Genomic DNA, 24,857 nt, shown 5'->3' with positions numbered 1-24,857 from the left:
TAACAACATTCAAGTCAGTCATTCTGACTTTGAAAAGTGCTAAACATAATCTCCCATTTAAATCTCCCATTTATAATCTATTAAGAATAGTACAAAAAGTTAACTTGCCTTTACACCGTTTCCCTGAAGGATGGAGAAGATTAAATCTAAACAGAAAGGCCGACCTGCAGCAGCTGACAAACCAGCGCTTCCTGCTGCTGCTGATCCAGTGACATCAGGTGACACTTTTTAAATATATTCTGTTGCTTCTCTTAATAAACCAGTCGAGCATGACAAGGAAGAGTCAATATTCTGACACAAAGTCTGATTGTATTTTTGTTGTTATTATTTCTAATTTATGAACAAAAACTGTACATCACATTTTTAGGAAGTTTCTATTTCATGTCCTACACTAAGAAAACCTCTTAATCAATCTCCTGTCCATATTATCTGTCTATACATTTGAGCTAAATTAAACTTTTTGATATTTTGTGTCAACATGGGGTGCTTGGTCCAGCTTTATAATGCATTGTTTTTTCAGTTATAGTGTATATACTTGTATTAAAAGTGTTTTTAACTGTTTAGTCTTCATAATTAAAAGGGAAAAAATCTGAAAATGTCTGGAGTTACTCATCAAATTGATTTGTATTTTCCAGGTGATGATGAGAAGGCAAAAGGAGATGCTGGAAAATGGTGGAAGCCTTGGGTGTCTAAGCCGGGAGGTCAGCCACAACAACAACAACAACAACAACAACAACAACAACAACACACAAGTGCTCTGCTCAGAGTGGTGCACAAGTAGTTAAAAAACAAAACAAAGTATTGCAATGACAAATTAATGAATTAAATATATAACCCCGGGTGTGTAATAAAACAATGATTTCAGCTCTCTGTCGGCCACACTTACAGCTGTACTGGAGCAGCTTTGAGTATGATGCCTTGCTTGCAAAGACTCAACAGTATGCAGTGATGTAGCTCTGACACACCTCTGTTTTATTGCAGTGGAAAACAACTGTGGCTACCACCTGTTTGAAAGTGACAGCGAGGAGGAAGAGGAGGAATCTCCCGAGAAGAAAGAAGAGGAACAACCACCAAAGAAGAAATCTGCTTTCCAGGTGAAAGCCAGAAAAACAACATCACCACCAACAACTAAAACTGATCGATATCTATACTGCTTTACATTTTTTTAAGGATCAAGGTTGCTCCTTAATAAGGGAAGAATAGCAGTTCAATAGTTGTACACCCAGTGTCTCTATAGTCTCATCAAAACAAGTATCTGTTGTTTGTTTTATATCCTAGTTGGCCTATGAAGCCTGGGTCACCAGCTCTAAGACGGCTCTAAAGGACCTGAAGAAGGAGAAGAAAAAAATGAAAAAAGAAGAGAAGAAGAAAGCAAAGAGAGAGCTAAGGAGACAGCAAGGTGAGAGAGTAACATATGGTTTGTGGAACAACGTTTAATCCTGCTCTTTTGTTGTCATCTTTGTTTAGGATATTTTTTCCATTCTATGGACTTAAAAGGTTAAGAGTCCTTAACCTTCACATCAGTCTGGCCTGTATTTGAGGAGACAGATTGGCCACTGTCAAAATAACAATTCAATGTTTTTTTTCCCAGGCATTGAAAGGGCAGACTCAAGCGAGGATGAACTCGATGAGAGCACTGTGGAGGAGGAGGTGGTTGAGGAAAAAGGTAAACAAACCAAATCACTGCATTGGATTCTGCAACGTTTTGACATGTAAACATCTGAAAGGCAAACTTTGTCTGCAGAGAGACTTTCCACTTGTTGTTCTGTACCAGCAGCATCCAAAGTGTTCATGAGAAATCCTTTCATGTCCTTACACTCACTTATGAACTTGTTCTCTCCCTACAGAAAATATTCTGCAGCGTGTCATCAACACTTTGAAGTTCACCTGGGTGTTCGTTCAGTCCCTTCTTGACGACCTGACGGAGGGTCTGAACTCGTTCTGTAAAGACAGCTGGGAGATCTCCAAGGTGCTTTGTTTTGAGCGAGCGTTACTCAACCAGCAGCAAAAGAAGGTGAGCGCAGGGCCGTCTTAATCTACTCAAGACATGTCTCGGTGCAGGTTCAACAGTAGTAGTCCAATAGTTTGTCTAATTATGTTGTTTTATATTGTTGATTTTTCTGTTTTCCTTTTTATTCTCACTCCCTTCGCTCTTCAGGGGAAAGAGGTGAGCCAGGAGAGCGTGAAGCAGTTTTATGAAAACTGGATCTCCCGTCAAAACACACTTTCATCTCAGGACGACTTAGATGACTCGTTGCCTCCACACTCCCCCCCGCCTGCTGTCCCGTCCTCAAACCTAGCTTACGCTAAGCTAAAGAACCAAGCCTCAAAAATGTCATGGGGCAGCAGCGTCTCCAGGTAGGTCACTGGACACTGAGGCAGTTTAAAGTTAGAACTACAAAAATATTGTTGACATAAGGCAAGGCAAGGCAAAGCAAGTTTATTTATGTCGCACATTTCAACAACAAGGCAATTCAAAGTGCTTCACACAAGACAAAAGCATCATGACATCATAAAATAGAACATTTAAAAATCAATGAAATTATTAAATCTGAACATATGTTCAAATAAAAATAATTCAAATGAAATTAATTGAAATAAATAGAGTAAAAATATAAAAAGAGTTAAAAGTTACAGTGCAGAGTTAAAATAAATGATAGTATGACAGTACAAAACCAGTTTACAACACCAGGGGTCAGCATGTCCAAGCCCCTAAATTACAGTGATGACACTAATGCCCATTTTTACCAACCCAGCCCCACATCAGTGGAATAATAAGAATGGATGGATTTGCGTAATCATCTACACCTCCATAACACACTGTAAACTTCTCGCCTCCCCCTCCCCCCACCTCTTGCTCTTCAGCTGTATGACAGACGAGACGATGCTTGGGTCCCGGCAGCCAACCCAGGAAGAGCTGGACGAGCCTCCTGCTGTGCCACCTGCTGCTGACCAGCTCAGACGGAGGCTCCTGAGAACGACCAACATTGACCTGACCTCTGCTGGACCTGATGAAACTTCTCCAAGGTGAGGCAAAAATAATGGTTAAAACTCAAATTGGTTATGTTGGTTGTGGGCAAAATTCTGTCTTATTTGTGGGTGGTAAGTGTGCTTAACTTTTCTGATTTCAAATGTCCCTCTTTGGACATGTGTAGATATTTTATGTGTTTTTAAAAACAATAGGTACTGCTTCTTGTATGTCCTTGATTTTTGAGGTTCAAATGTGTTTTTCTTAATCCTTGTCTGAAAAGCAGTGAAGATGGCTCCCCTATAAGTGGAGACCATCGACAAAAAGAAGATGATGAGGTGGACTCGGAGGGAGAGGTGGAATATGAGCTAGATCAAAAAGAGTCAGAGGAAGAGAAAGACCAGGAGGAGGATTATGAGATGGAGAGAGAAGAGCAGAACAAGCAAACACAGCAGAGAGAAGAAGATGAATGTGCTGATGACCAAGAATGCATGTCATTGGGCTTCAGGGAGAGTGATGGAGAGAAAAGCCTGGACCTCACAGAACCTCTTAAACCGCTGAGTCAGGAAACAAGGAACCTCACTGCCAGTGAGCTGCTGCTAAACAAGTAGGTAGACATGAGAAACGTATGACTCACAAGCAAGATTTGAATATTTCTTTTGCGAGAGAGACAAGCTTCTGTTTGACCTTGTGACCTTGTAACCATTGACGTGTTTCTGTCTTTTCATCTCCTTCCCTTCCTTTCATAGCATGTTTGAAAATGATGAGATCTCAGGGTCTGATAAGTTTTTTGTGACACTGCCGAGGCCACTGAAGCTGCTGTTTGCCCTCTATAACACCATGGTGTCCAAGTCAGAAATGCTGTGCTACTTTGTCATCATCCTCAACCACATTGTGTCGGCGTCGCTCCTCTCCCTCATCCTGCCCATCCTCATCTTCCTCTGGGCCATGCTGTCTGTGCCCCGACCAACCAAACGCTTCTGGATGACCGCCATTATCTACACAGAGGTATTTATTACAACGCCCTGTTGTTTGATCAACACAATCTTCAAACATGGAGTTTTTAAATTGGTGTTAACACAAATTTGTGAACAAATAGAAAACAGGGAAGCTACCTACCTAACTGAACTCAACAACTGGGCCATCACACAAAATACAACCTCAATAGAACAGGACATTACACATCCACTAAACATCCACCTCACCCCACTTCCATCAAGATGGAGGTACAGAGCACTGAGGTGCAGAAGGGCTCGCCTCGGTAAAAGCCTGATCCCTGCTGTTATAGCCGCCCTGTACAAAACATCTCGCTGGACAGGCCAGAGTTTTCTTGATTGCTGTTTGACATTGATGATTTTTTGATGATTGCAGATTTTGTACTGTTGTTTTGGTTGGAATTGTCTGTTTGACAGAAATCAAGCTGTGAAAAGGCATTTCCCCCTTGGGAACAATAAAGCCTAAAGTCTTAGGTTTTATTTTTAATAGAATTACATTTCTCACTAAGGAATACTCAAAATGCTAATATTCAGTATTGCGGACAATCACAGTTAAATGAAATCTGTTTTCCTGTATAAAACAGTAACAAGGGATAACTTTCAGCAACATTCAATTCAATACATTTATTTAGCAGCGGATTTTGTTTTTGTGTTTATATTTAATTTATTTAAGATCCTTTTACCTTCTTTCTATGAGTAAAATTACACTGTAGTGCACGTATGTTTAGTAATAAACTGTCAATAAGATTGTGTCTAATAACGGAGTGTAATTTATTTGCTTACAGTTTAATACAGGAAAACAGATTTCATCAAAATGAAAAGTTAAATTAAGAGTTTTCATTGCTTTTGTGGGTGGATGATCCAGATTTTTCTTTTCTCTTACTTCCAGTTGACTGTTGTGGTAAAGTACTTTTTCCAGTTTGGTTTCTTCCCCTGGACCACCTCTGCCTATCGAGGCATCAATGCGGACAGGCCCTTCGCCCTGCCCAACATCATCGGGGTGGAGAAGAAAAATGGCTACGTCCTCTTTGACCTCATTCAGCTGCTCGCTCTTTTCTTTCACCGGTCTATTCTCAAGGTACTGTGTGAAAAACTCATCGTTAAAATTAAGCTGTTGTTACAAATGTACTCTTCTGCTGCTGTACAGTATGTTTTGTAGGGGACCCTCAGAATTACAATGAATCCACTTTTTGCATGTAAGAATTCTATTTGTGTCCATGACTGAACAGTGCCATGGGCTGTGGGACAACAAAGAGGTTGAGATGCCGGATTTTTTCAAGAAGATGAAAAGGAAAGTGGACAAGAAAAAGATGACAGGAGGAGATAAGATGGGCAGCAAAGATAAAACTCGCCGCCGGCTTAAGTTCCTTCCACTACAGGCCTCCACAACCTCCATATTCTGTAGAGGGAGGAGAGGCGACTCAGCAGAATCCACAGGTAACTATTCAGAATTTTTATATCTTGGTTAAAATCAGAACCAGTACTTTGAGTGAATCTACTGTGAGAGCTCTCCTCTCTCTCCCTCTCCTCCCCCCCCCCCCCCCCCCCCCCCCATCTCATATAGTTCATATATTCACTATGTATGACCATTCTCTATTTCATGTTTTATTTATTTACAGGAGAGGTGAAGCCTAAAAAGCAGCAGAGCAAGAAGAAGAGACGACAACGACACAAGGCTCCGCTGACCAGGAAGCAGAGGATCAGACAACATATCAGAGAGAGGATGCTGCAGGCCAAAGCTGCCATCATAGAAGTGTGCGTTGTGTTCTTTTGGTCAACACGGGATGTCTTTTTACCTTAAATGTATAAATCATGTTTGTTAGAGTCTGTTTTTCTGATCACATGTTAAACATCCGGTAATGTAATCTGACATCTGTAAATGGCATGCATCATGGTTTACTGTAGCTTACCCAGGATTACTGTCAGTGGATGTTTGGAGAGTGGCTTCCATTTCGCTCTAAGGTTTTGATTTGTTTCTGATGGTGAAATAAGAAACTGTTGTGCTAACCATGAAAACCATTTATTTTAAGATTTTTTTGGGCTTTTGTGCCTTTAATGGAGAGATAGGACAGTGGATAGATTCAGAAATCAGGGAGAGAGAGTTGGGGAATGACATGCGGGAAAGGAGCCACAGGTGGGATTCGAACCTGTGGCCGCCCGCTTTGAGGACTAACCACTGCATCACCGGCACCCCCTAACCATGAAAATTTGATTGGGAAAAAAAGAGAAAATATAGTCTCCTTTAGAGGGATTGTACTTACTTTTTGATATAAAGATAGATAGATAGATAGATAGATAGATACTTTATTGATCCAGAGGGAAATTCAAAGCATCCAGTAGCAAAGACGTACATGACATGAAACATTTGTTACAAATTAGACTTATACAAGAAATGTACATAACCCGTACAGGGATAAAAATATATGTGAAGAACCTATAAACAGTTGAGGAAAAAAATCTGTAATTAGAGCTGAATATTAAAAAAAAAGTGTTGACCTTCTGAAGTTGAGGGGTAGGTAATTAGGTAGGTAAACAAAGCTAATGTGCAAAGAAATTATCAAAGCATTTATCAGTATTGATTTAGAATTATATTTAATTAAGTCTGCAAATTCATGTGATTTTGCTCAGCATGATCAAAAGTTGGTATTGAGTTTCAGGGAACCATAGTCTTGTCTTATTGAAATGTACATGTTGTCTACCTGCTAAGTATAAAGGAGTGATTGTAATTCTGTATTACTACATTACCTTTTTTTTAGTGCCCTTCACATCTACCTACCCATAAGGCAGTTTTTCTACGACATCATCCACCCAGACTACAGTCCTGTGTGTGATGTCTACGCCCTCATGTTTCTCATTGATGTAGTCAACTTCATCGTCACCATATATGGATACTGGGCTTTTGGGGTAGGAGTCGACCTTTCCTCTCATCCAACCAAGAGTATCCCAACTTACAAAAGTATTTTAAGAGCAGTATGTCACTATTTGGTTCTTCTCGTGCCTCTATGTAGAAATACTCTGCAGTAGCTGACATCACAGAGTCTCTGTCAGAGGACCAGGTTCCAGAGGCCTTCCTGGTCATGCTGCTCATGCAGTTTGGCACCATGATAGTGGATCGGGCCCTCTATCTGAAGAAGTCTCTGTTGGGAAAGTGTGTTTTCCAGGTGGTGTTGGTGTTTGGCATACACTTCTGGATGTTCTTCATCCTCCCCGGGGTCACAGAGAGGTTAATAACTGTATTTTTTGTTCACTTTGGAAACTAAACCCACACTTACTGATCTTATAAAAATTATATATTTGTGAATACAGTTTGTCAAGCCTCCATCATATCTTCTGTTTTTGCTTCACAGGAGGTTCAACAGCAACCCTATTGCTCAGCTCTGGTACTTTGTAAAGTGTATCTACTTCGGCCTGTCTGCCTATCAAATCAAATGTGGGTACCCAAACCGCATCCTGGGCAACTTCCTCACCAAGAACTACAACTACCTGAACCTCTTCCTCTTCCAAGGGTAAGAGAACTGTTACTGGGGCCACTAACATGGTGGAGCAATTGTAACTGCATTATACAGTATATGACTTTTTGAACACTGTAAACAATCATGATAAGAGTATTAAAAGAGAAAATTATTTGTAGTCCTTATTTGTCTATATATGTATAAATTATTTAAGATACAAAATGAATTATAGAATTCTCCAAATACTTCAAATTTCATCATTTTCCGTCTCGTCTTCCCTTCAGGTTTCGTATGGTTCCCTTCCTGACAGAGTTGAGGGCGGTGATGGATTGGGTTTGGACGGACACTACTCTATCTCTCTCCAGTTGGATTTGTGTTGAAGACATCTATGCAAACATATTTATCCTTAAGTGCTGGAGGACGTCTGAAGAAGTAATTGAGAGCATGTACTTCATGATATTCTTACTGCATAGGATCAGCACTGTCGAGTCACCACTGTTACCACACACTCAAAGTTAGGTTTAGATTATATGAACTGTCCAGAAAGTACTCAATCCTCTCCCTCGTATTGCCTATACTGTAAGGAATCTTGAACTTTTTTTTTATTTTTCATAAGCTGAAAAAACAAAAGTAGTTAACATATTATTCCCCCCCCCCTCCAGAAATACCCCCATACTCCAGGACAGAAGAAGAAGAAGGTGGTGAAATACGGGATGGGAGGATTCATCATCTTTGCCCTGATCAGCATCATCTGGTTTCCACTTCTTTTCATGTCACTGGTACAGTCAGCAGCTGGAGTGACCAATCAGCCAGTAGACGTCTCCATTCAGCTCAGCATCGCAGGATATGAGGTCAGGGAGGAGCGGATAAGTAAAAGATTCTTGCTTTAAAACGTGAAGAAGGTTTTTTATTTGAAGGGCTAGAGTGAAGAATTCTTCTGGAGCTGCTGGACTTAACAGCAGCTGTGCTTGATTGCTGATATCAAGATGCTATTAATGACAAAAACACATTTTTAATGGAGACAGTCAAAAGTGTAGCCTGTTAGCATGCTAGCATTTGCTATTAACACTGACTACAAGGAACAGCTGAGGCTGAAGATAATGCATTTTGGTTAGCAATTTTCACACGATGATGATGATGATGTCATATGAGGTTGTGCATGTTGTTTTTTGTTACTAATGAATGTGTCTGGTTGTATTTTCACAGCCTCTATTCACAATGAGTGCCCAGGAGCACAACTTAGTCCCTTATTTAGAAAAGGATTTCAACAAACTCACCAACAAATATGCAACCTACAAGGTAAGAGGCACGACACTTTATTCATTTAAACTGTAAAATCCAAACCGAGATCACATACAGAACCATCCAGCAACAAAAAAACACAATCATTCTAGTAGGATTGCGACTGTATAGACGACTTCATTTGTGGAAATATTTATTGAAGTAACTCCAGAAATCCATGCACTGTATCTATCTCTCTCTCCCAGTCTGCTATGCAGTTCATAATGAACTATGTGGCAGACGACATTGTTACCGCTAAGATCAAGAGTGATGCCAGTCTGCTGTGGAGCATCAGCCCGGCCAGTCGAGAGGCCATGATACAGGAGCTCAACAACTCCTCCCATATATACATAACCTTACGCTGGATCCTGCTCAGGTCAGCGTTTGAGTGTTTTGTATTTTATAATGTAGAAGCATAAGTGCAGATTCATGTTGATACACTTTTATGATTCCTGTGCTGTGTGTTCTTATACCTGTTATTCTGCTTTGTATTACACTTCTTTACTGATTATCGTATATGTGTGTGTATATATGTTATGTTTGTTTTTCAGAACTTTTTAAGCATACTCATAAAGCCACTCTTTTTTTTTTAACCTAAACACTGAAAAAAATGCACGCTCCTCTCGTGTCCATGTCAGGAATGCGTCCATATCAATGAATGCAGAGAGTGTGGGAGAACACACTGTGAAGTTTGAGGACAAGGCCTTAAAGGATGGAATAGTCCATATGCTCAAAGGCAACAGCAGCAAACCTGTGTGAGTGTCATTCAACAAACTCAATCAGGTTTTTCCTGTGTTACACTTTTACTGATGGTCTTTTCCAGCGTCTGAAAATCAGTTGGCTCGGTTACTTGAGATGTTAAATGAAGGCGTATGCTAAAATAAATTGATACCTTAAAATCTTTAATTAAAGACAGACTATCTGAGCTAACATGCTGCTTCTTATCAACTATTTCTCAACACTCACACTACCCAGGCATTCTTGTGCAACTCTGCAAGTATTTTGACATCGGAGTCATTTCCGTCAGACTTAGACTAAAGGTGTGTGATTCTGTCCTATAGGATCATTCATTCTCTGCTGCCAAAATACATCAGGGGTCCCAAAGGAACAGTGTCTAAGATGGCAACCAGGATGACTGTCGGTAAGTCACAGTTTATTGTATATTGAACGTAACACAGATCTGTGTGGATTAAAGTTGTCCATCCACCCGTCAGTCCCATCATTGTGAATGCAATATTAAAGGAATACATTCATATTTAAATATGGCAACACCTTTAATTGGACTTGTGGGTGAACTGTTTAAAGGCTTTATATGCGATTTTTTGATCCAGCAGATGTCGCCCTTGAGCACCAGCATGAAACCAAAACAACTCGCGCTGCATTGTTGTGTTAGCATGCTAATGCTAGTGATCTTTATTATACTCGTATCTTCGAACTGCATGTAAATTTACCTGAAATGAGCGTGATGTAGAAACACAGTTAAGCAGTGAGTACAGTATGTTATTCTTCTTTTCTCTAGTCCCTCAATTAAACAACTTTTATACGTGAGGGGAGGAGTCAGCCGGCCGTCCTGGCGATGTAAACAAAGTGAAGATAGGACTCTGAAAACTCTGAAAACATCACAGACAGTGGGACTCGGGTGTTACACCCATTGTAGACAGTCATGACTCACAGAGTTATTTTCAGAGGATATACTTGATTTCTACATGAAAAATCACAAAGCTGTATTCAGCAGCACCCCATTATACTCATGTTTCTTCATTCTTGTGCCCGCTCATACTTGTCTTTTATACTCATGTCCTTTCTTGCTTTTGTTTTCTTGATATTGTTTTCTTGACTCTGTAGCACTTTTAGATTTAGGTTACTAATAAAAAGTATTATTATTATTATTAAATATGTGTTAATTTGACATTCCCTGTGAAATACTAGTGCTCTGTGTGCCTTTGAATTGACCCCCAGGGACAAATAAAGTGTTTTTGAATTGTATTGAATACTTGGCCTTGTGGTTGACTGGCGAGCAGTCCAGGGTGTGCCCCACCTCTCACCCAATGACAGCTGGGATTGGATCCAGACCCCACAACCCTGAAAAGGAGAAGCGGTATAGATGATTGATGGATGGATGTGAAATACTTACCAAGGCAAACTTCCACTTAACTGGTTGACATGACTGACAACTGCTATTCTGTACTTCTAGTTCTTTTACAGCTTATATCTGTGTTGTACTAATATTAAAAGAAATGTATCTTGGCTATGAGGTATTTTTCACACAATAGAAAGTCATTGGTAGGTGATCTTTATGTAATTAAATCCCAAAAAGTCTTCTTTCTTCGGGCATAATCAGGCCTTTTCTGTGTTTGTAAGGAGGACAAGCCATCAGCTGATCAGAGTGATTTATCCTTGATCTTCTTTGTCCTCCCCAAGATCCTTCAGTCCAGCCGCTGGCATTCTTCAGGCCCATGTCAGTCAAACTTCAACCGGTCCCTGGGACTTCAGAGAAAGAGGATGACCAGTGGTGGGTGGTGGAGGAGTGCTCTCCGGTTGTTGCCTCCGGTCACAAATGTGGAGAAATTGAGATAATCATATTCAGTGATAAAGTCAGCCCTTCAAGTCTGGGATTCCTGGCTGGACACGGGTACGTATCATGTCATTTGACCTTGATTGTATAAGAAAAATATTCTTATTATTTTGGTCTTGTCTGGTTCTTTCCTTCCAACCAAGCCTCACTTTCTTTTTATACTTTCAAAGTGACTTTAAACATCCTAGGCTGCTATATTTTTACTGACCTTTGAAGGTACTTTGCCTGCTGTTTCTCAGCCAAATAGTTTGCAGGAACTGGAGGTTAGATTTCAAACTAACAAACACAGTATCTCTCACCCAATATTACCTATTAGGGAAAGAAGATGCACTTCTAACCTGTTGAGGATTTTTTCATACGAGACAGCTGAATTCAGACGTTTTTGTTTTGTGTGTGAAATACTGTTCTGACTCGAGCGCTCTCTCTCTCTTGTAATTTCTCACTAAATTCCCTTTAACAATTTTTCAAATACCTTTTTTTTCCACTTAAGACATGCTGATATATTCTCTGCCCGTTCTCTTTGCTGCAGAATCGTTGGTCTGTACATGTCAGTGGTGCTGGTCATCGGAAAGTTTGTCCGGGAGTTCTTTAACGGGATCTCCAGGTCCATCATGTTTGAGGAGCTGCCGTGTGTGGACCGGGTTCTCAAACTCTGCACAGACATTTTCGTTGTTCGGGAAACAGGAGAGATGGAGCTTGAGGAGACGCTGTTTGAGAAACTCATCTTCCTGTACCGATCCCCAGAGACCATGATCAAGATGACCAGAGAGAAGAAGGACAGTTGAAGGGGTTTGATGGAATATCCCGCATAAGAACAGGATACTCACAGTGATTAGCATTGAACTCTCTTCACAAAGATTGGATAGATATAAGCAGATAAAATGTCTTTTCACTAAATAGGAGTTTTATTTTGCAACTCGAGTGAAGTTAAAAAAAATTATTTGTGGCAGAAGGTGCAGCAGGGAGAACTTGTAATTCATGATCCATTTTTGATTAAGAGCTCTACAGAGGTGCCACTGAGCAAGATGCCCCTCTCTTACCCTGCCATGTTTTGATCTCTGACCTTGACCATAGAAAAAGTTTTCACATCTATAGCAGATCAGTGCAAAGATAGATCAATGGGGTTTTCATTCTAAGAAAATAAATCTGGGTCTGATAAGAGATTCAACTTGTTCAGGGAAGGACTACTTACAGGCAAACTAACTATGTAAATATGAATGTTACAGTGATCTGGAAGGCACTAAACCACAACAACAATTAACTTGAGCTTCTCGGATAGCGTCACAGCCAGTTATTTGCTTATTCATTTGATGTTCAGCCCACCGATCAGTGCATGCTTTATTATTTTATATTGAGTTTTTCATATAGAGTCCTACTCCCTGATTCTAACAGGAATAATGACATTTCAACAAATGATATTCTGATGGATCAATGCATCTGTAAATATTATGTTTCTGTAAATGACTATGTAGACTAATGGACTGATTTATTTATACCAAAATAAAAATTGTTCCAGACAAGGTTTAATTTACTTATTTTGCATAGCTGAAAATAGTGTATTCACCATCAAGGTAAGAACACAAGGCAACAAAATGTATTTCCGATATTCATCTTTAATACAATTTTCTTTACAAATTTAAGGGGGAAAACAGCAATTTCATCATTGAGGTCCCCCCAGACTTTAACATATTATATTGATGTTATCCATCTTGTTTTCTTCTCCATGGTTAGCAGGACAGGAGAGTGACAGGACCTCACAACTCAGGGAAAAACTATCTACATCACGATCTCAAATCCTGGAAAAAACAAACAAAACAGAAATATTACTGAATAATATATAACTGTATGAAAGCTTCCCCATCAGTACAAAATGATATTCAACACTAGGGACTGTTTTTATGGTGGGTCTATGAAGAAAGTATAGGGATGGAAAAATGGGTTTCTAGCTGTACAACTTCCACACGACCTCTGTCATGTGTTGTAATCATCCCATAAAGAAACTTCAGGCAGCTGGTGCACTTTCTTTAGAGTTATTAACTTAGACAATCTAGGGAGAAGACTGTTAAAATTACCTTTTTTTTTTTACAAAGGGGTCAGCTGAATAACATGCATCAGTTTAGAGTAGACAGTCTGAAAACGTATTGAGAACCTTTAATGTAGAACAATATTCACTTAAATACTGAATGATTGACCTTGTCTCTGAAGAGCAGGGAGAGGTGACTAGTACATACCAATGACTGCTCAATGAGTGTGTAGAGGCTTAAACCAAAACTTTACAATCCACTTAATATTTTGAATAAATATATTACCATCACCAACATCTAATGCACATCACCACGCTATGATGGATAACTCTTATATGAAACGGTGTGTGATAAATTAACATAGCTTCAGAAGATTCATGATAACTCTTAACAAATACAGTATTATCGCCCTCTGAGTAGAGCAATGCAGCATTGTAAGTATACTTTTGATACTGTACTACATGTTGACTTATATCAAGTCTACTGTCTTTTATTTTAACATACAGGGAAATCGTAATTGTGATTTCACAATACTGTTGCTTTCAAAAAATGCTGGGCCAGCGCTGTCTGAATAAATGACACCCTCCACATTGACAACACTCAATGTCACCCCCCCCCCACTGCATGGACTGTCAAAGTCTGTTCTATGCATACACGATGAGGAGTCTTTCTCTTGACTTCACAACACGTGATATTTGGTTAACTTACATGCAGCTATTTTTTCGGTTTGAGGACTTTGACGTTGGCTTCTGCGGCCTTCACAGCCTCGGCTCTGACCTGCGGTTTCATAGCAGCTCGCACCGCGCTTGCGCAGATAGATGAGAAGCGGATGTAGCTGCAGATAGGAGACACACTTGTTAGCCGCATGCTAAAGGACAAGCTAGGTTGACACTAATATGCATGTATGAGAAAGAACACCTGCTGGTTTAAGAACAAGTAACACGTCTGATGCATTTACAAAGAGTAACTATTACCGTGAGCTAACGTTAGGGCTGAGCGTTTAAAACATGGGTGGTAATGCTAACTAAAGCTAAGCATCTCGCTGAGTGATAGGTTAAATATGATATGAGACAGGATAAGGCTAAAGTATTATGTTTTGACTAAGAATCTTTATTAAAAGTGACATATCACGCTGACAACAAAACAAGCATTTTAAATATACATGTTTAAATCATTTACCTTAAGCCTGCCTGTCTCCAGTATGCGACCATCTTGTCTGCTTTGTGGCTTCAAGGACAGATCGGATATTCTTCCTCTTCTTCTTCTGTAGTTTATTTACGGGATACACACATACTCACATCTTTACTGCCCTCCTCCGGAATAAATGGGCATAGACCAAGTCAAATTTGCATATGGTGACATCATGTGAAATACGTTAGTCTTTAGACTTTATTTTAATTATAGGAGTTTATGGTCTTTCCTCTTGACAAGAAAACGATGCTTGATCATGATTAATGATCTCGGACATTGCCCTCCTGAACACCCCTAATTGTTTAATCTCGATGACAGAGAGGCTAACTAACTGTTTAAACTTTGACATGTAAAAAAATTACCATTATTTCTTGTCTACGATTAATTGTTTTTAAACATGCAATTGTCACTAAACGCTTTAGTGGTTAATTTCGGCGTGTGTTTTTTATGCAGTTAAATGTAATATTGTGTTTATCTGTATTTCTTTGCTCTGTAAAGTAAATAAATAAGTTGACTGTAGAATTTAGCCGTATCCAAATTTCGATGGTGGTTCATTAAGTACTGCTTATATGCAAAACTAATCATTAGCAGCTAAAATTAATTTAAATTTTGAAAGAGAAGAGTAACGTTAATGTGCTTACAAGAATTTCCTCATTAACAACGAAAACATCACTTGGCCTAAACGAAATTCCCTATTGTAGGTTTAAAATGTTACTGTTGTCACTAACAGGTGTTAGTCACTGTTTGGGCTACATAGGAATAATAATAAAGAAAAGGTATCCCCCCTGGTCCCTCCGGTCCAGTGTTGCCAGGTCCGCTTGTTATAAGCGACTTTGGGCTTGTTTCCATAGAGCTGGTTGCTTGTTTCTCTCGCGAGATCTGGCAACACTGCCCCTGGCCCCCCCCCTCCTTCCTCACGTCGGTCACGCTGTCAGAAGTCGCCGGCTCCCGAGCACTGACAGAAAAGCCTAACAAAATGAAGATCTGGGCGTCAGAGCACATTTTTAAGTGAGTATATATCTGTCAACCGTGATGTTTTGAACAAATAAACCTGTAGTCACAGCTTTCCAATGGTACAGTTAGTTGTTCGGGACTTACCATTCTGTACTCGGCACAGCTGCTAGCCTCCTGCTAGCCTCCTGCTAGCCGCTATGTGAAGGTTGCCTTTAAGTTAGGTAACTTTACAGCCTACGGCTATATTTTCCAACCTTAGCCTATGTAGTTAGTGTTATTAGGTGTTAACTCATATCGCGATTATGTTAATTTTTCACACAGATTGTCTTATTATATTTGCTGTTCTTTGTGTATTAGCAGTAAACTGCTCAAGTTAGCCGAGGTAACTCAAAGGTTAGCTTGTTAGCTTGTTAGCTTATGGGCTAAATTTAGCGATTGGATGCCGTAACACTTTGCATTTTCTCGTGTGTCAGTTTCTATTTTACCTTGTTACAGCACTTGTAACAGCTTAGTCACTATTTAATATGAGATGTAAGAATGAATGTGCTGTTACTTGTCTTAAAACAAATATAAATATAAACCCTATGTAACATTATGTAACAGCCTGTCTGAATGTCGGACGTTAAAAACATAACAGTGAAACTATGTTTTTTCCTCTATTTCTAAGTGATCTGTGCCCGCTTGAACCGTGTAAGTGTCAAACACGGGTACATTGTGTCCATGACCAGAAGTTTCTAGATAAATCCATGATGAGGGTGATTGTTTGTGGAGGGGGCGTTCCTCCTCTCAGTAACAGTCCGGACAGATTTTGGTTATTCCTCCATTTTGAGTCTACAAACATGTTTTATTTTGACAGGCTTAAATTTAAACTAAGAATTGTTTAGTAAAAAAAATGTAACAATGTATAGCAATGTATAACAATGTATTCTTTAATTTAAAATAAAATCTGTCAAACAACATATGATATACTGCTTTTACAAGAATATAGCAAACTATTACCACCCAAATAATAGTTTATTGCCTTTAAACTATTTTTACTGCTGCTGTGTGTCAATCCTTTTTCTTATTGGTTTGACCTTGCATACAAAGCCTACATACCGTAAGAATAAAAACTGCAGGGACACAATCAGTGAATCGGTTGACCTTTTTTGGTTTTGTTTTATCTTGTCACAAAACTCATCTTTTATTTTAAGTATTAAAATCACTTACTGCATCGTATTTATGTGAATGTTGGCTAATGGCTGTTTTCACCTGGAGCACCCTGACAGAAGTTTAACTAACCTTATTGTTGTTTTTAACAGCCATCCATGGGAGACGGTGACCAATGCAGCGATGCAGAAATACCCCAACCCAATGAACCCCGGTGTGTTTGGTGTGGATGTTCTGGACAGAAGCGTTGACACACAGGGGCGGTTACACAGCACCAGACTACTCAGTACAGAGTGGGGGCTCCCCGCTATGGCCAAGTCTGTAAGTTCCATGACGGGTGAAGCACTTACTCTGCAGGGCCCTTAAAGTTCGGCTTGTTATAGACATAAGTGATTTTATGTATTTCATTTAATTTCAAACCTTTATTTATTCTACAAAACATCAAGGTTTAATGTCATCATCAATGCCGTTGAGATTACAAGCACACAAAAAACAACAAACACGTATAAACACAGCGGCTGTGCCTCAGTGGTAGAGTCGATCGTCTCTCAACCAGAAGGTCGGGGGTTTGATCCTCAGCCCCAGCAGCTACATGTCCAATGTGTCCTCAGGGAAGACACTTAACCCCAAATTACTCCCGCTGCTTCGTCTGTGTCATTTTAATGTGAAGGATTTGTAAATACTGATGGACACTTTACATAGCAGCCTCTGCCATCAGTGTGTGAACGAGTAGGCGACTTTGAGTAGTCACAAGACTAGAAAAGCACTAAAGAGACTCAAGTCCATTTACCATACAATAAGAAAAAGCAGCCTTTACGGGACAGGAAGTCACACAAGTGTCAGATCTGATCTTAAATATTATTAGACAAATATATTGCTGCTCTTCTAACAGGTCCTTTTTTAGTAGAATGATATGTCGGCTATATTTGATCATCATGAAAGTGGGCATGGCTTCACCTCCTCATCACTAAATCATTTGACATTAACATTTGGATTGGCTGGAATTATCATGTAAAGAAGCCTTAATATCAGTTTGCCACTGTATTTAAATTAGACTTTATTGTTGGACTTGTTCTTCTCGAACTCTAGAAATTCAGAACATAAATCAGAACTTAAAATACAGAGGGAGAAATACAAGCTATGGGCCGTCTCCTGCCCAGGGACTACAGATGTGTATTAGCTCATAGCTAACTCTTGTACGGCTAAGCGGCTGTAAACTGTCCCTGTCAAGATTAACAAATAAATATGTTTTCATAATTTCTTCATCTAGTATTTAGATTGCCAGGGCTTAGCATAATATATTTATATGTTGTAGTAAATCATGATTTTCTGTAACCGTTTGTGCTGTTAATGATAAAAATAAACAAGCTTCTTTGAAGTTTAGCTGAGCCTGTTTTTAATCAAAAGTCGATGAAAAGGAGCATGACGTCAGCTCAGTTTGGATTTACTGATCAAAGCCTGATGTGTGAATCTCTTCCTGCAGATCATTGGGGTAACGAGAACGTGCACTTATGTTCAGGAACATTCGGTGGTGGACCCCAAAGAGAAGACCTTTGAGTTGAAATCTACAAATGTAAGTTGTGCTGACACAGATCGTTTGAACTTCCTGTAAGAACTGCTGCAGCTTTAAAGTGATCAGTGACAACGACAGTATTCAGTGGATGAAAAAAACATATATTTAGCATTTCAAAACCCCTAATGCTGACCTTTTTTTTGTCCAATCAGATCTCCTTCACTAACCTTGTATCTGTGGACGAGAAGTTGACATACAAGCCACACCCCCAGGACCCTGAAAAGTAAAGAACTCAGCTTTTCTGTCATTTAGGTTAACCTGTATTTGTTTATCGTTATGAGGGCTTGTTTTAAACTGGATAGACTAAATAATAGATTCTAAGCATTATTCATTTGTATGTTTGTGTTCAGGACGGTGCTGACCCAGGAGGCTTTAATCAGTGTGAAAGGTGTCAGTCTAAGCAGCTACCTCGAGAGTCTCATGGCCAAGACCATCTCTGTCAACGCTAGCAAGGTGAGTCCACCCAGAAAACCTGCCAATAAGTCAGGACAACATCAGTTCTGGTGACAATACACCTGTCACTGCCAAAATGTGTTGTAACGCTTTTGTTCTGTGTCTCAGGGTCGGGAGGCGATGGAGTGGGTCATCAGACGACTAAACACAGAAATTGAGGAGTTGGCGGCAACAGCCCGCAGCAGTATACGTGTTCCGATGGCAGCAGCCGTCGCAGACAAATGATCCCAGCCCTTCCCCTGCTGCTTGCTCCAACCCTCATGAACCTATGGTCCGCTCAGACATTTCCCATTACCTCGCCTGCAAGCACATCCTAATCACCACAGCCCCAACCTTCAGCTCCATGTTTGTAGTTTTTGTGTGAATATCACACAAAAAAACCCTAGTGTTCATCCCTCCTCAGATGTCTGCACAGCGAGTTTGATGCTCGCCAAAGTGGGCAGTGACGGGGAGTGCTGAGCTGATGATAGTCCAACTACAAACAGGGTTGAATTTGACTGAACTTGAAGCTCATAGTACTTAGTCCAGTGACGTTAAGCTCTTTAAAAAAATCACACTGTGCCTCAACATAATCTGTTCACTTATCTCTTTCTCTCTGTCTTTTATCTTCTCTCTTGCTTTTATGATATTCTTTAACTGTTTCAAAATCTTTTTAAACTCGTTTAGTACTTGTAACCCCTGAAACCAAGTCACTCAACAAGTCCCTCTAATCTAACTTTACTGGACTTTTCACAACCACCAGGCTGTAACAAACGGTAAACATAACTGTAAGCTACATACTTCAACAGCTGTTTGTCTTGTGACTTTGAAGCTCCTTGCTTTCCTTTTCCATTATCCAGTGAAGTCACATATAGAGTAAGCTGATACTCCAGGGAAACATATAGTTTTCTCCCACTACCTGACATTTTTTTGGGGCCATTAATGGAATTGCACGAGTCGTCTGAGCAGATTGATTGTAGTAAAGACCTGTGTAGCTCAGAAGTAGCAGAACTCTCATGTGAAAGCCAGATGTGAGTACGTTAAGTGACCAGGGTACTTGCAAGTTGATGTAACACAAACAGTATCAACCCCAAAAGCACTTGTGCCATCAGGTTCAAAAATGTTGAAAAATGTTCTGAGTGAGTGTGTTATCCAGTAAGACTCGTTGCAGGTGCATGCAGGGGGTTCAAAGCTAGTAACAGCACAGCGTGGAGTGGTGCTGATTTCTGAAACGACCACAAAGTCCAGCTAAGGAGTTCTGTTGAAGTGTCCCAGCCTTTTTTTCCTCCTGTTTAGTTGACTTCAATATCTTTTGATGTAGGTGCAGGGTTGTCTTCTTAAGTCAGCATGCTGGACTGGTCTTCTTGCGGTCATTCTGCTCTTTTCCCTCTCCCCTCTCCTCCTTGTTGCTGTTTTCTACCACACTCTTGTGAAGTATTGTATAGCAAAGTGTTACGGTATAACAGTGCTCATACTTGAATGTCTAACTTATTGATAGTAAATTAAACACAGTTAAAGGGGAAGCAAGTCGTTGAAGTGATACAAACACTCGTTTGAGCGCTAAGCAACATGTTGGCATTTACAGAAGTGTTTTTATTTTTTGTCAGCGCTCACCAGTGTTGTGAGAGAAACTTTCTACATGGCTAGTTTCAGAATCACTGAGTGTGCAGACATGAAATGTGAAACTGAAATAAGTGTACAGATCTATTACTCCACATATTTGAATCTGTTATCAAGAACAAACCCACTCCGTATCCATGCTGTCCATAGAGTGTAGTCACACTGATAAACATGGGCAGAGGTCAAAGGTGAAATTGATTGATTTTTAAAGCTATTATCTTGTGTTGTTTTAATTTCTCATTTCTCCTGCTTCTGCCATTGTGGTCTCAGGTGCTACATTTGTTTAGTTTCCCTGTTTTCTTCTTTCACAAAGACCACATTGAAAAGAAGGCGACTTAATAATTGTTACTCTTGTATGTTCTTTTCTTCTCTTCTTTCTCTAAATGTTCATATCTACCGCTCTGCTCTGACCTTTACATACATGTGTATGGTTCAAATCCTGCTATAACTTTGCTGCAATATGTGCTAATGGAGCACAGTGTCATAATGCTTCCGAGATGCTCCACATTTTTGCTCTCAACATGTGCTTTCAATTCCTCAGATGTCAGTGTAACTGCAGTATTACTGCCTTTCACTCCCGCTCCTGGTCCGGCTGAGTTTCCTTTAAAAGAAAAACAAACAAACAGTTTTTCAATCTCATCATGCATCGTCTATAGCTCAGGATCGTTCTGTTTTGAAGTCTGATCTGCTGCCCTCACTGACTGGTCAGCGTGTCGGTGTCTCCTCCAATGAATGAAGTGTGATGTTTTTCTATTGGGAGCATTTGAGGAACAGTGGCTGTAAATAGGCTTATATTTATATTTTGGTGGTGTTACATTCCAAGAATGTGAACATGTAAAATAAAAAGTCTAAAGAGTGCACACTGAAATGTTTCACAAATAAAGGGATGTCATTGTTTCATGAATTTGGTGGTCAAGTTTGAAAATGTGTTGAATTCTTCTTGAACTCTGAAAAAAACCACATGGAAACAGTACATTAAGATTTCTGTTGTATCTTTCATCACAAGTACACTGATTTACACAAGTCTAACATCGACTGAGAGGCTGAAGTTGATTGATAGAACTTTATTGTCAGACATGGTCTGAAATGTGTCTTCCATCACAGCTGCTCATTTTGCGACGTCAAAATAAAGACAAGCTCCAAAGATGCAAACATTCGATGCAACATTCAAACACCAAACAAATATTCAGAGGACTTGGACTTGCTTTGATCTGGGATTCAGCTCTATATTTCATTTTAGAATTGATTGGTGAAGAAAAGAGTGTTTCAGTCTGACCTTATTAAAACGTGGGACGTTCAGTTGGTTATGAAGTCCAAACAAACTTCTTCTGTGGTTTTGGGTTTTATTAAGAAAGCAGATAGTTGGCCTTTTAATGGTTAATGATGAATAAAGACTCCACTGCTTAGAGGGTCAATATTTCAGTTTACATAAAATTAAGTTAATATCAAAATGTGTTGAAGAAAAAGTGGAGAATCAAGATATAACTATAAGAATACAAGAAGAACTCAAAGCAATGTCCCAACATGAAAGAGTTTAAAAATAAGTATTGAAAAAATGATTTTCACAAAGTACATAGAGGAAGAAAGGGTTTGTCTTTCACACAGAGTCACACATGTTTTTGTTATTTAGAATCTCTTCCCTTTTTATTCTGTAGCATAAATCATAATATTTTATTTCGTAATATACTATGTAGATTCATAGATATAACTAAATTATATATAAACTATAAACTTCATTTTCACATTAAACCATATTTAATTTATAATTATATTATAAATAGGAAGCTGGCTAAATAGACGGGGTTGGGTTTTAATACGTTTTTTTTTACTTTACACTCCTTTTTGGACGTGATACTTAAATTTATTATCCGACAATTCTGCATTGCACTTTCCACTGTTTGTAATTATTATTTATTTTATGTCTGTCTTTTATATTAACCTTTGTCTTTTGTTATATGTTTGAAATAAAATAAAAAATCAAATCAAAATCAAATGGAATCAGGAATAAATACAAAGTTTGTATTTAATAATAATAATAATAATAATAAGGTTTATTTATATAGCGCTTTTCGCAGACAAAGGTCACAAAGTGCTTTACATGAACAAAAAAACAACAACAACAGCATACATACAATGAAAGAAGAAAAAAAAGAAAAAACGAGAACGTCATGGACGACATTATAAAATCCTGCTATAACCAGGAACAATAATTGGAACAATAAAACATAGATGAGTAGGTACACTGGGTGGACCTGATTACCCATAGGCCTGTCTAAACATTAACGTTTTTAATGGTTTTTTAAAAGACTCAACAGAGTCAGAAAGACGTAGCGAGGCGGGTAGAGAATTCCAGAGGATTGGTGCTATGGACTGAAACGCACGATCCCCACGAGTCTTAAAATGTGTCTGCGGGACAGACAGCAGGTGTAGGGGGTTTGACCTTAGTGAACGGGTAGGTGAATACGGGTGAATGAGTTCTGATAGATAATCTGGGGCCTGACCGTGAATGGCTCTGAAGGTGAGAATGAGAATTTTAAACTTAATCCTATATGCCACAGGGAGCCAGTGCAGTGTTTTCAGTATGGGAGTGATGTGAGACCGTTTGTTTGACCTGGTGAGTAATCGAGCAGCAGCATTCTAGATTGACTGGAGACGGTTTAGGGCGGACGTGCTAAGTAAGGTGAAGAGAGCATTACAATAATCGATACGAGATGAGACAAAGGCATGCAAAATCATCTCAAGTTCTGTGAAAGACACTAATGTTCTCAGTTTACTGATATTTCTTAAATGAAAAAAGCATGATTTGGTTAGCTGTTTAACATGGCTGTCTAGTGATAAAGAAGAATTGAAAATGACTCCCAGATTACGGAGGTTTGTTGCGAACAGCAGAGGAGAGGGGCCCAATGTTTTGCATGATTGTTGAAACATACTTGTCTTGGGCAATAACTAGGACTGTTTTTTCTGCATTTAGTTGTAGGAAATTATCAGTTGCCCAGTCATTGATAGCATTTATACAGTCTAGGAGCCTGGACAACGTAGAGGCTTCGCTAGGTTTAAATGCAAATTGCAGTTGTATATCATCTGCATATAGATGATATGCAATATTAAAACTTTGTATAATCTTTCCTAGGGGAAGCAGATAGAGAGACAACAACAGAGGTCCCAGGACTGAGCCTTGCGGGACTCCACGCGATAAAGGAGAGGAGTCAGACATAAACTCCCCAACAGAGACAGTGAAGGTCCTTTCACTTAGATACGAAGAGAACCAGTCCAGGGCTGTACCTGATATTCCCACCCAGTCATGTAGTGTCTTCATGAGGTTAGGGTGGTCAACCGTATCAAAGGTGGAGCTGAGTTCAAGAAGAACCAACACTGAACAATCACCTCCATCAGCAGACATTAAAATATCATTGGAGACCCTCAATAGAGCGGTTTCAGTGGAATACCGTTTCCGGAACCCTGACTGGAATTTGTCACAGATGTTATGTTCCTCAAACACAGCAGTGAGTTGATTGGCCATAACTTTTTCCAATATTTTGGACATAAATGGCAACTTTGAAATTGGCCTATAGTTCATAGGCAGTGCTCTAAACTTGATTTCTTTAAGATGGGCTGAATCGTTGCATGTTTAAAATAAGTAGGGAAACATCCCGTAAGCAATGAGGAATTTACAATGGATAAAACAGCTGGACCAATAGTAGGTAAACGTTTTAAAAACAGTGAAGGTGGTAAGACATCCAAGGAGCTATTAGTCAGCTTTGTTTTCATTGTCAAATCCATGAGATCCTCAAAGCTAACAAGGTGGAAGGAGTCCAAGACAGTAGGGGTAGCAGAGGAGCTGTCTGTAGGTGGGTGAGAGTTCAGCTGCATATTGGACCTTATAGCCAATACCTTATCAACAAAGAAGGAGAGGAACTTATTGCAGTCATTAGCTGAGCAGCATGGTAAGGTGGATGGAGATGGTGAGACAATATTGTTGATTGTGTCAAATAAAACTTTTGGATTCCTTCTAGAGGAAGAGATTAAAGTGCCAAAGAAAGCAGCTCTGGCTTCCTGTACTGCTTCATTGAAAGAATGCCGCAAATCTTTGAGATAAAGGCAATGTACCTCTAGTCCAGTGGATTTCCATAGTCGTTCAGACTTGCGACATTGCTGTCTCAGGCAGCGGACAGCATTGGTCATCCATGGGGAAATGTTAGGAATGGCCTTAGTCCTCGTCTTTAAAGGTGCCACTGTATCCAGTAAAGTGGCACAATGAAGATTAAAAGATTCCAATAAAAGGTCAGTATTGTTTAGGTGTGAATGAAAGTCCCAATCATATGGTGCTAAGAACTGATCAGCTGTATCTAATGGTGTGGGAGTGAAAGGTTCTTACAACACTGGGAGGATCAATGGTTACACAAAGATCAAAGAAAATACTTCTATGGTCACTGATCAGTAAGTCTTCACATCAGACATGGTTGACATCTATCCCAAGAGAAAAAACCAGGTCCAAGGTGTGGCCTTTTATGTGCGTGGGGCCTACAACATGTTGCTTGAGGTTAAAAGAGTCTGTGATATTGAGAAATTCAGTGGCTGCAGAATTGGAAACATCATCAATATGCAGGTTCAAATCCCCAGCTAAAAGTATTCTGTCCAGTTTA

At 39.5% G+C, this 24,857-nt stretch overlaps 3 protein-coding genes across 3 annotated transcripts in view; 2 read left to right on the top strand and 1 right to left on the bottom strand.

Moving 5' to 3' along the window:
- si:dkey-11f4.7 (piezo-type mechanosensitive ion channel component 2) overlaps positions 1-12,756 on the top strand; it is a 33,389-nt gene extending 20,633 nt beyond the window's left edge. The window contains exons 34-57 of the mRNA XM_061056642.1: positions 130-218; positions 636-701; positions 982-1,094; positions 1,279-1,399; positions 1,592-1,666; positions 1,848-2,014; positions 2,159-2,358; positions 2,866-3,027; positions 3,252-3,575; positions 3,718-3,976; positions 4,853-5,041; positions 5,193-5,400; positions 5,586-5,718; positions 6,720-6,867; positions 6,972-7,186; positions 7,311-7,469; positions 7,700-7,847; positions 8,078-8,266; positions 8,622-8,714; positions 8,903-9,072; positions 9,335-9,451; positions 9,758-9,837; positions 11,118-11,328; positions 11,801-12,756. Of these exons, the coding sequence (XP_060912625.1) occupies positions 130-218; positions 636-701; positions 982-1,094; positions 1,279-1,399; positions 1,592-1,666; positions 1,848-2,014; positions 2,159-2,358; positions 2,866-3,027; positions 3,252-3,575; positions 3,718-3,976; positions 4,853-5,041; positions 5,193-5,400; positions 5,586-5,718; positions 6,720-6,867; positions 6,972-7,186; positions 7,311-7,469; positions 7,700-7,847; positions 8,078-8,266; positions 8,622-8,714; positions 8,903-9,072; positions 9,335-9,451; positions 9,758-9,837; positions 11,118-11,328; positions 11,801-12,056 (3,892 nt within the window). The 3' untranslated portion in view covers positions 12,057-12,756. The remainder of the gene's footprint in view (positions 1-129; positions 219-635; positions 702-981; positions 1,095-1,278; positions 1,400-1,591; positions 1,667-1,847; positions 2,015-2,158; positions 2,359-2,865; positions 3,028-3,251; positions 3,576-3,717; positions 3,977-4,852; positions 5,042-5,192; positions 5,401-5,585; positions 5,719-6,719; positions 6,868-6,971; positions 7,187-7,310; positions 7,470-7,699; positions 7,848-8,077; positions 8,267-8,621; positions 8,715-8,902; positions 9,073-9,334; positions 9,452-9,757; positions 9,838-11,117; positions 11,329-11,800) is intronic.
- Positions 12,757-12,864: 108 nt separating this feature from the next.
- atp5f1e (ATP synthase F1 subunit epsilon) overlaps positions 12,865-24,857 on the bottom strand; it is a 111,773-nt gene continuing 99,780 nt past the window's right edge. The window contains exons 2-4 of the mRNA XM_061056646.1: positions 14,475-14,536; positions 14,004-14,130; positions 12,865-13,067 (exon numbers count right to left, since the gene is read on the bottom strand). Coding sequence (XP_060912629.1) covers positions 14,010-14,130; positions 14,475-14,506 — 153 coding nt within the window. The 5' untranslated portion in view covers positions 14,507-14,536 and the 3' untranslated portion in view covers positions 12,865-13,067; positions 14,004-14,009. The remainder of the gene's footprint in view (positions 13,068-14,003; positions 14,131-14,474; positions 14,537-24,857) is intronic.
- LOC132989412 (PRELI domain containing protein 3B-like) lies at positions 15,390-21,118 on the top strand. Its single transcript, XM_061057042.1, has 7 exons — positions 15,390-15,494; positions 16,742-16,910; positions 18,073-18,162; positions 18,315-18,385; positions 18,513-18,615; positions 18,724-19,739; positions 19,809-21,118. Exons 1-6 carry the CDS (start codon positions 15,463-15,465, stop codon positions 18,838-18,840), a joined length of 582 nt encoding a protein of 193 aa, XP_060913025.1. The 5' UTR covers positions 15,390-15,462; the 3' UTR covers positions 18,841-19,739; positions 19,809-21,118.

This window comes from Labrus mixtus, chromosome 15, assembly GCF_963584025.1.
Source record: "Labrus mixtus chromosome 15, fLabMix1.1, whole genome shotgun sequence".
NCBI classification, from domain to species: Eukaryota; Metazoa; Chordata; class Actinopteri; order Labriformes; family Labridae; genus Labrus; species Labrus mixtus.
Note: the sequence above shows the minus strand (reverse complement) of the source record. Positions and strands in the feature narration are given on the sequence as shown.

What these genes read in the sequence shown, in the direction of transcription:
- LOC132989412 (XM_061057042.1), top strand. Translation starts at nt 15,463, where the DNA reads ATGAAGATCTGGGCGTCAGAGCACATTTTTAA. An exon ending in CACCCCCAGGACCCTGAAAA is followed by an intron (nt 18,386 to 18,512) that starts GTAAAGAACTCA and finishes GTTTGTGTTCAG; the next exon opens with GACGGTGCTGACCCAGGAGG. An exon ending in TCTCTGTCAACGCTAGCAAG is followed by an intron (nt 18,616 to 18,723) that starts GTGAGTCCACCC and finishes TCTGTGTCTCAG; the next exon opens with GGTCGGGAGGCGATGGAGTG.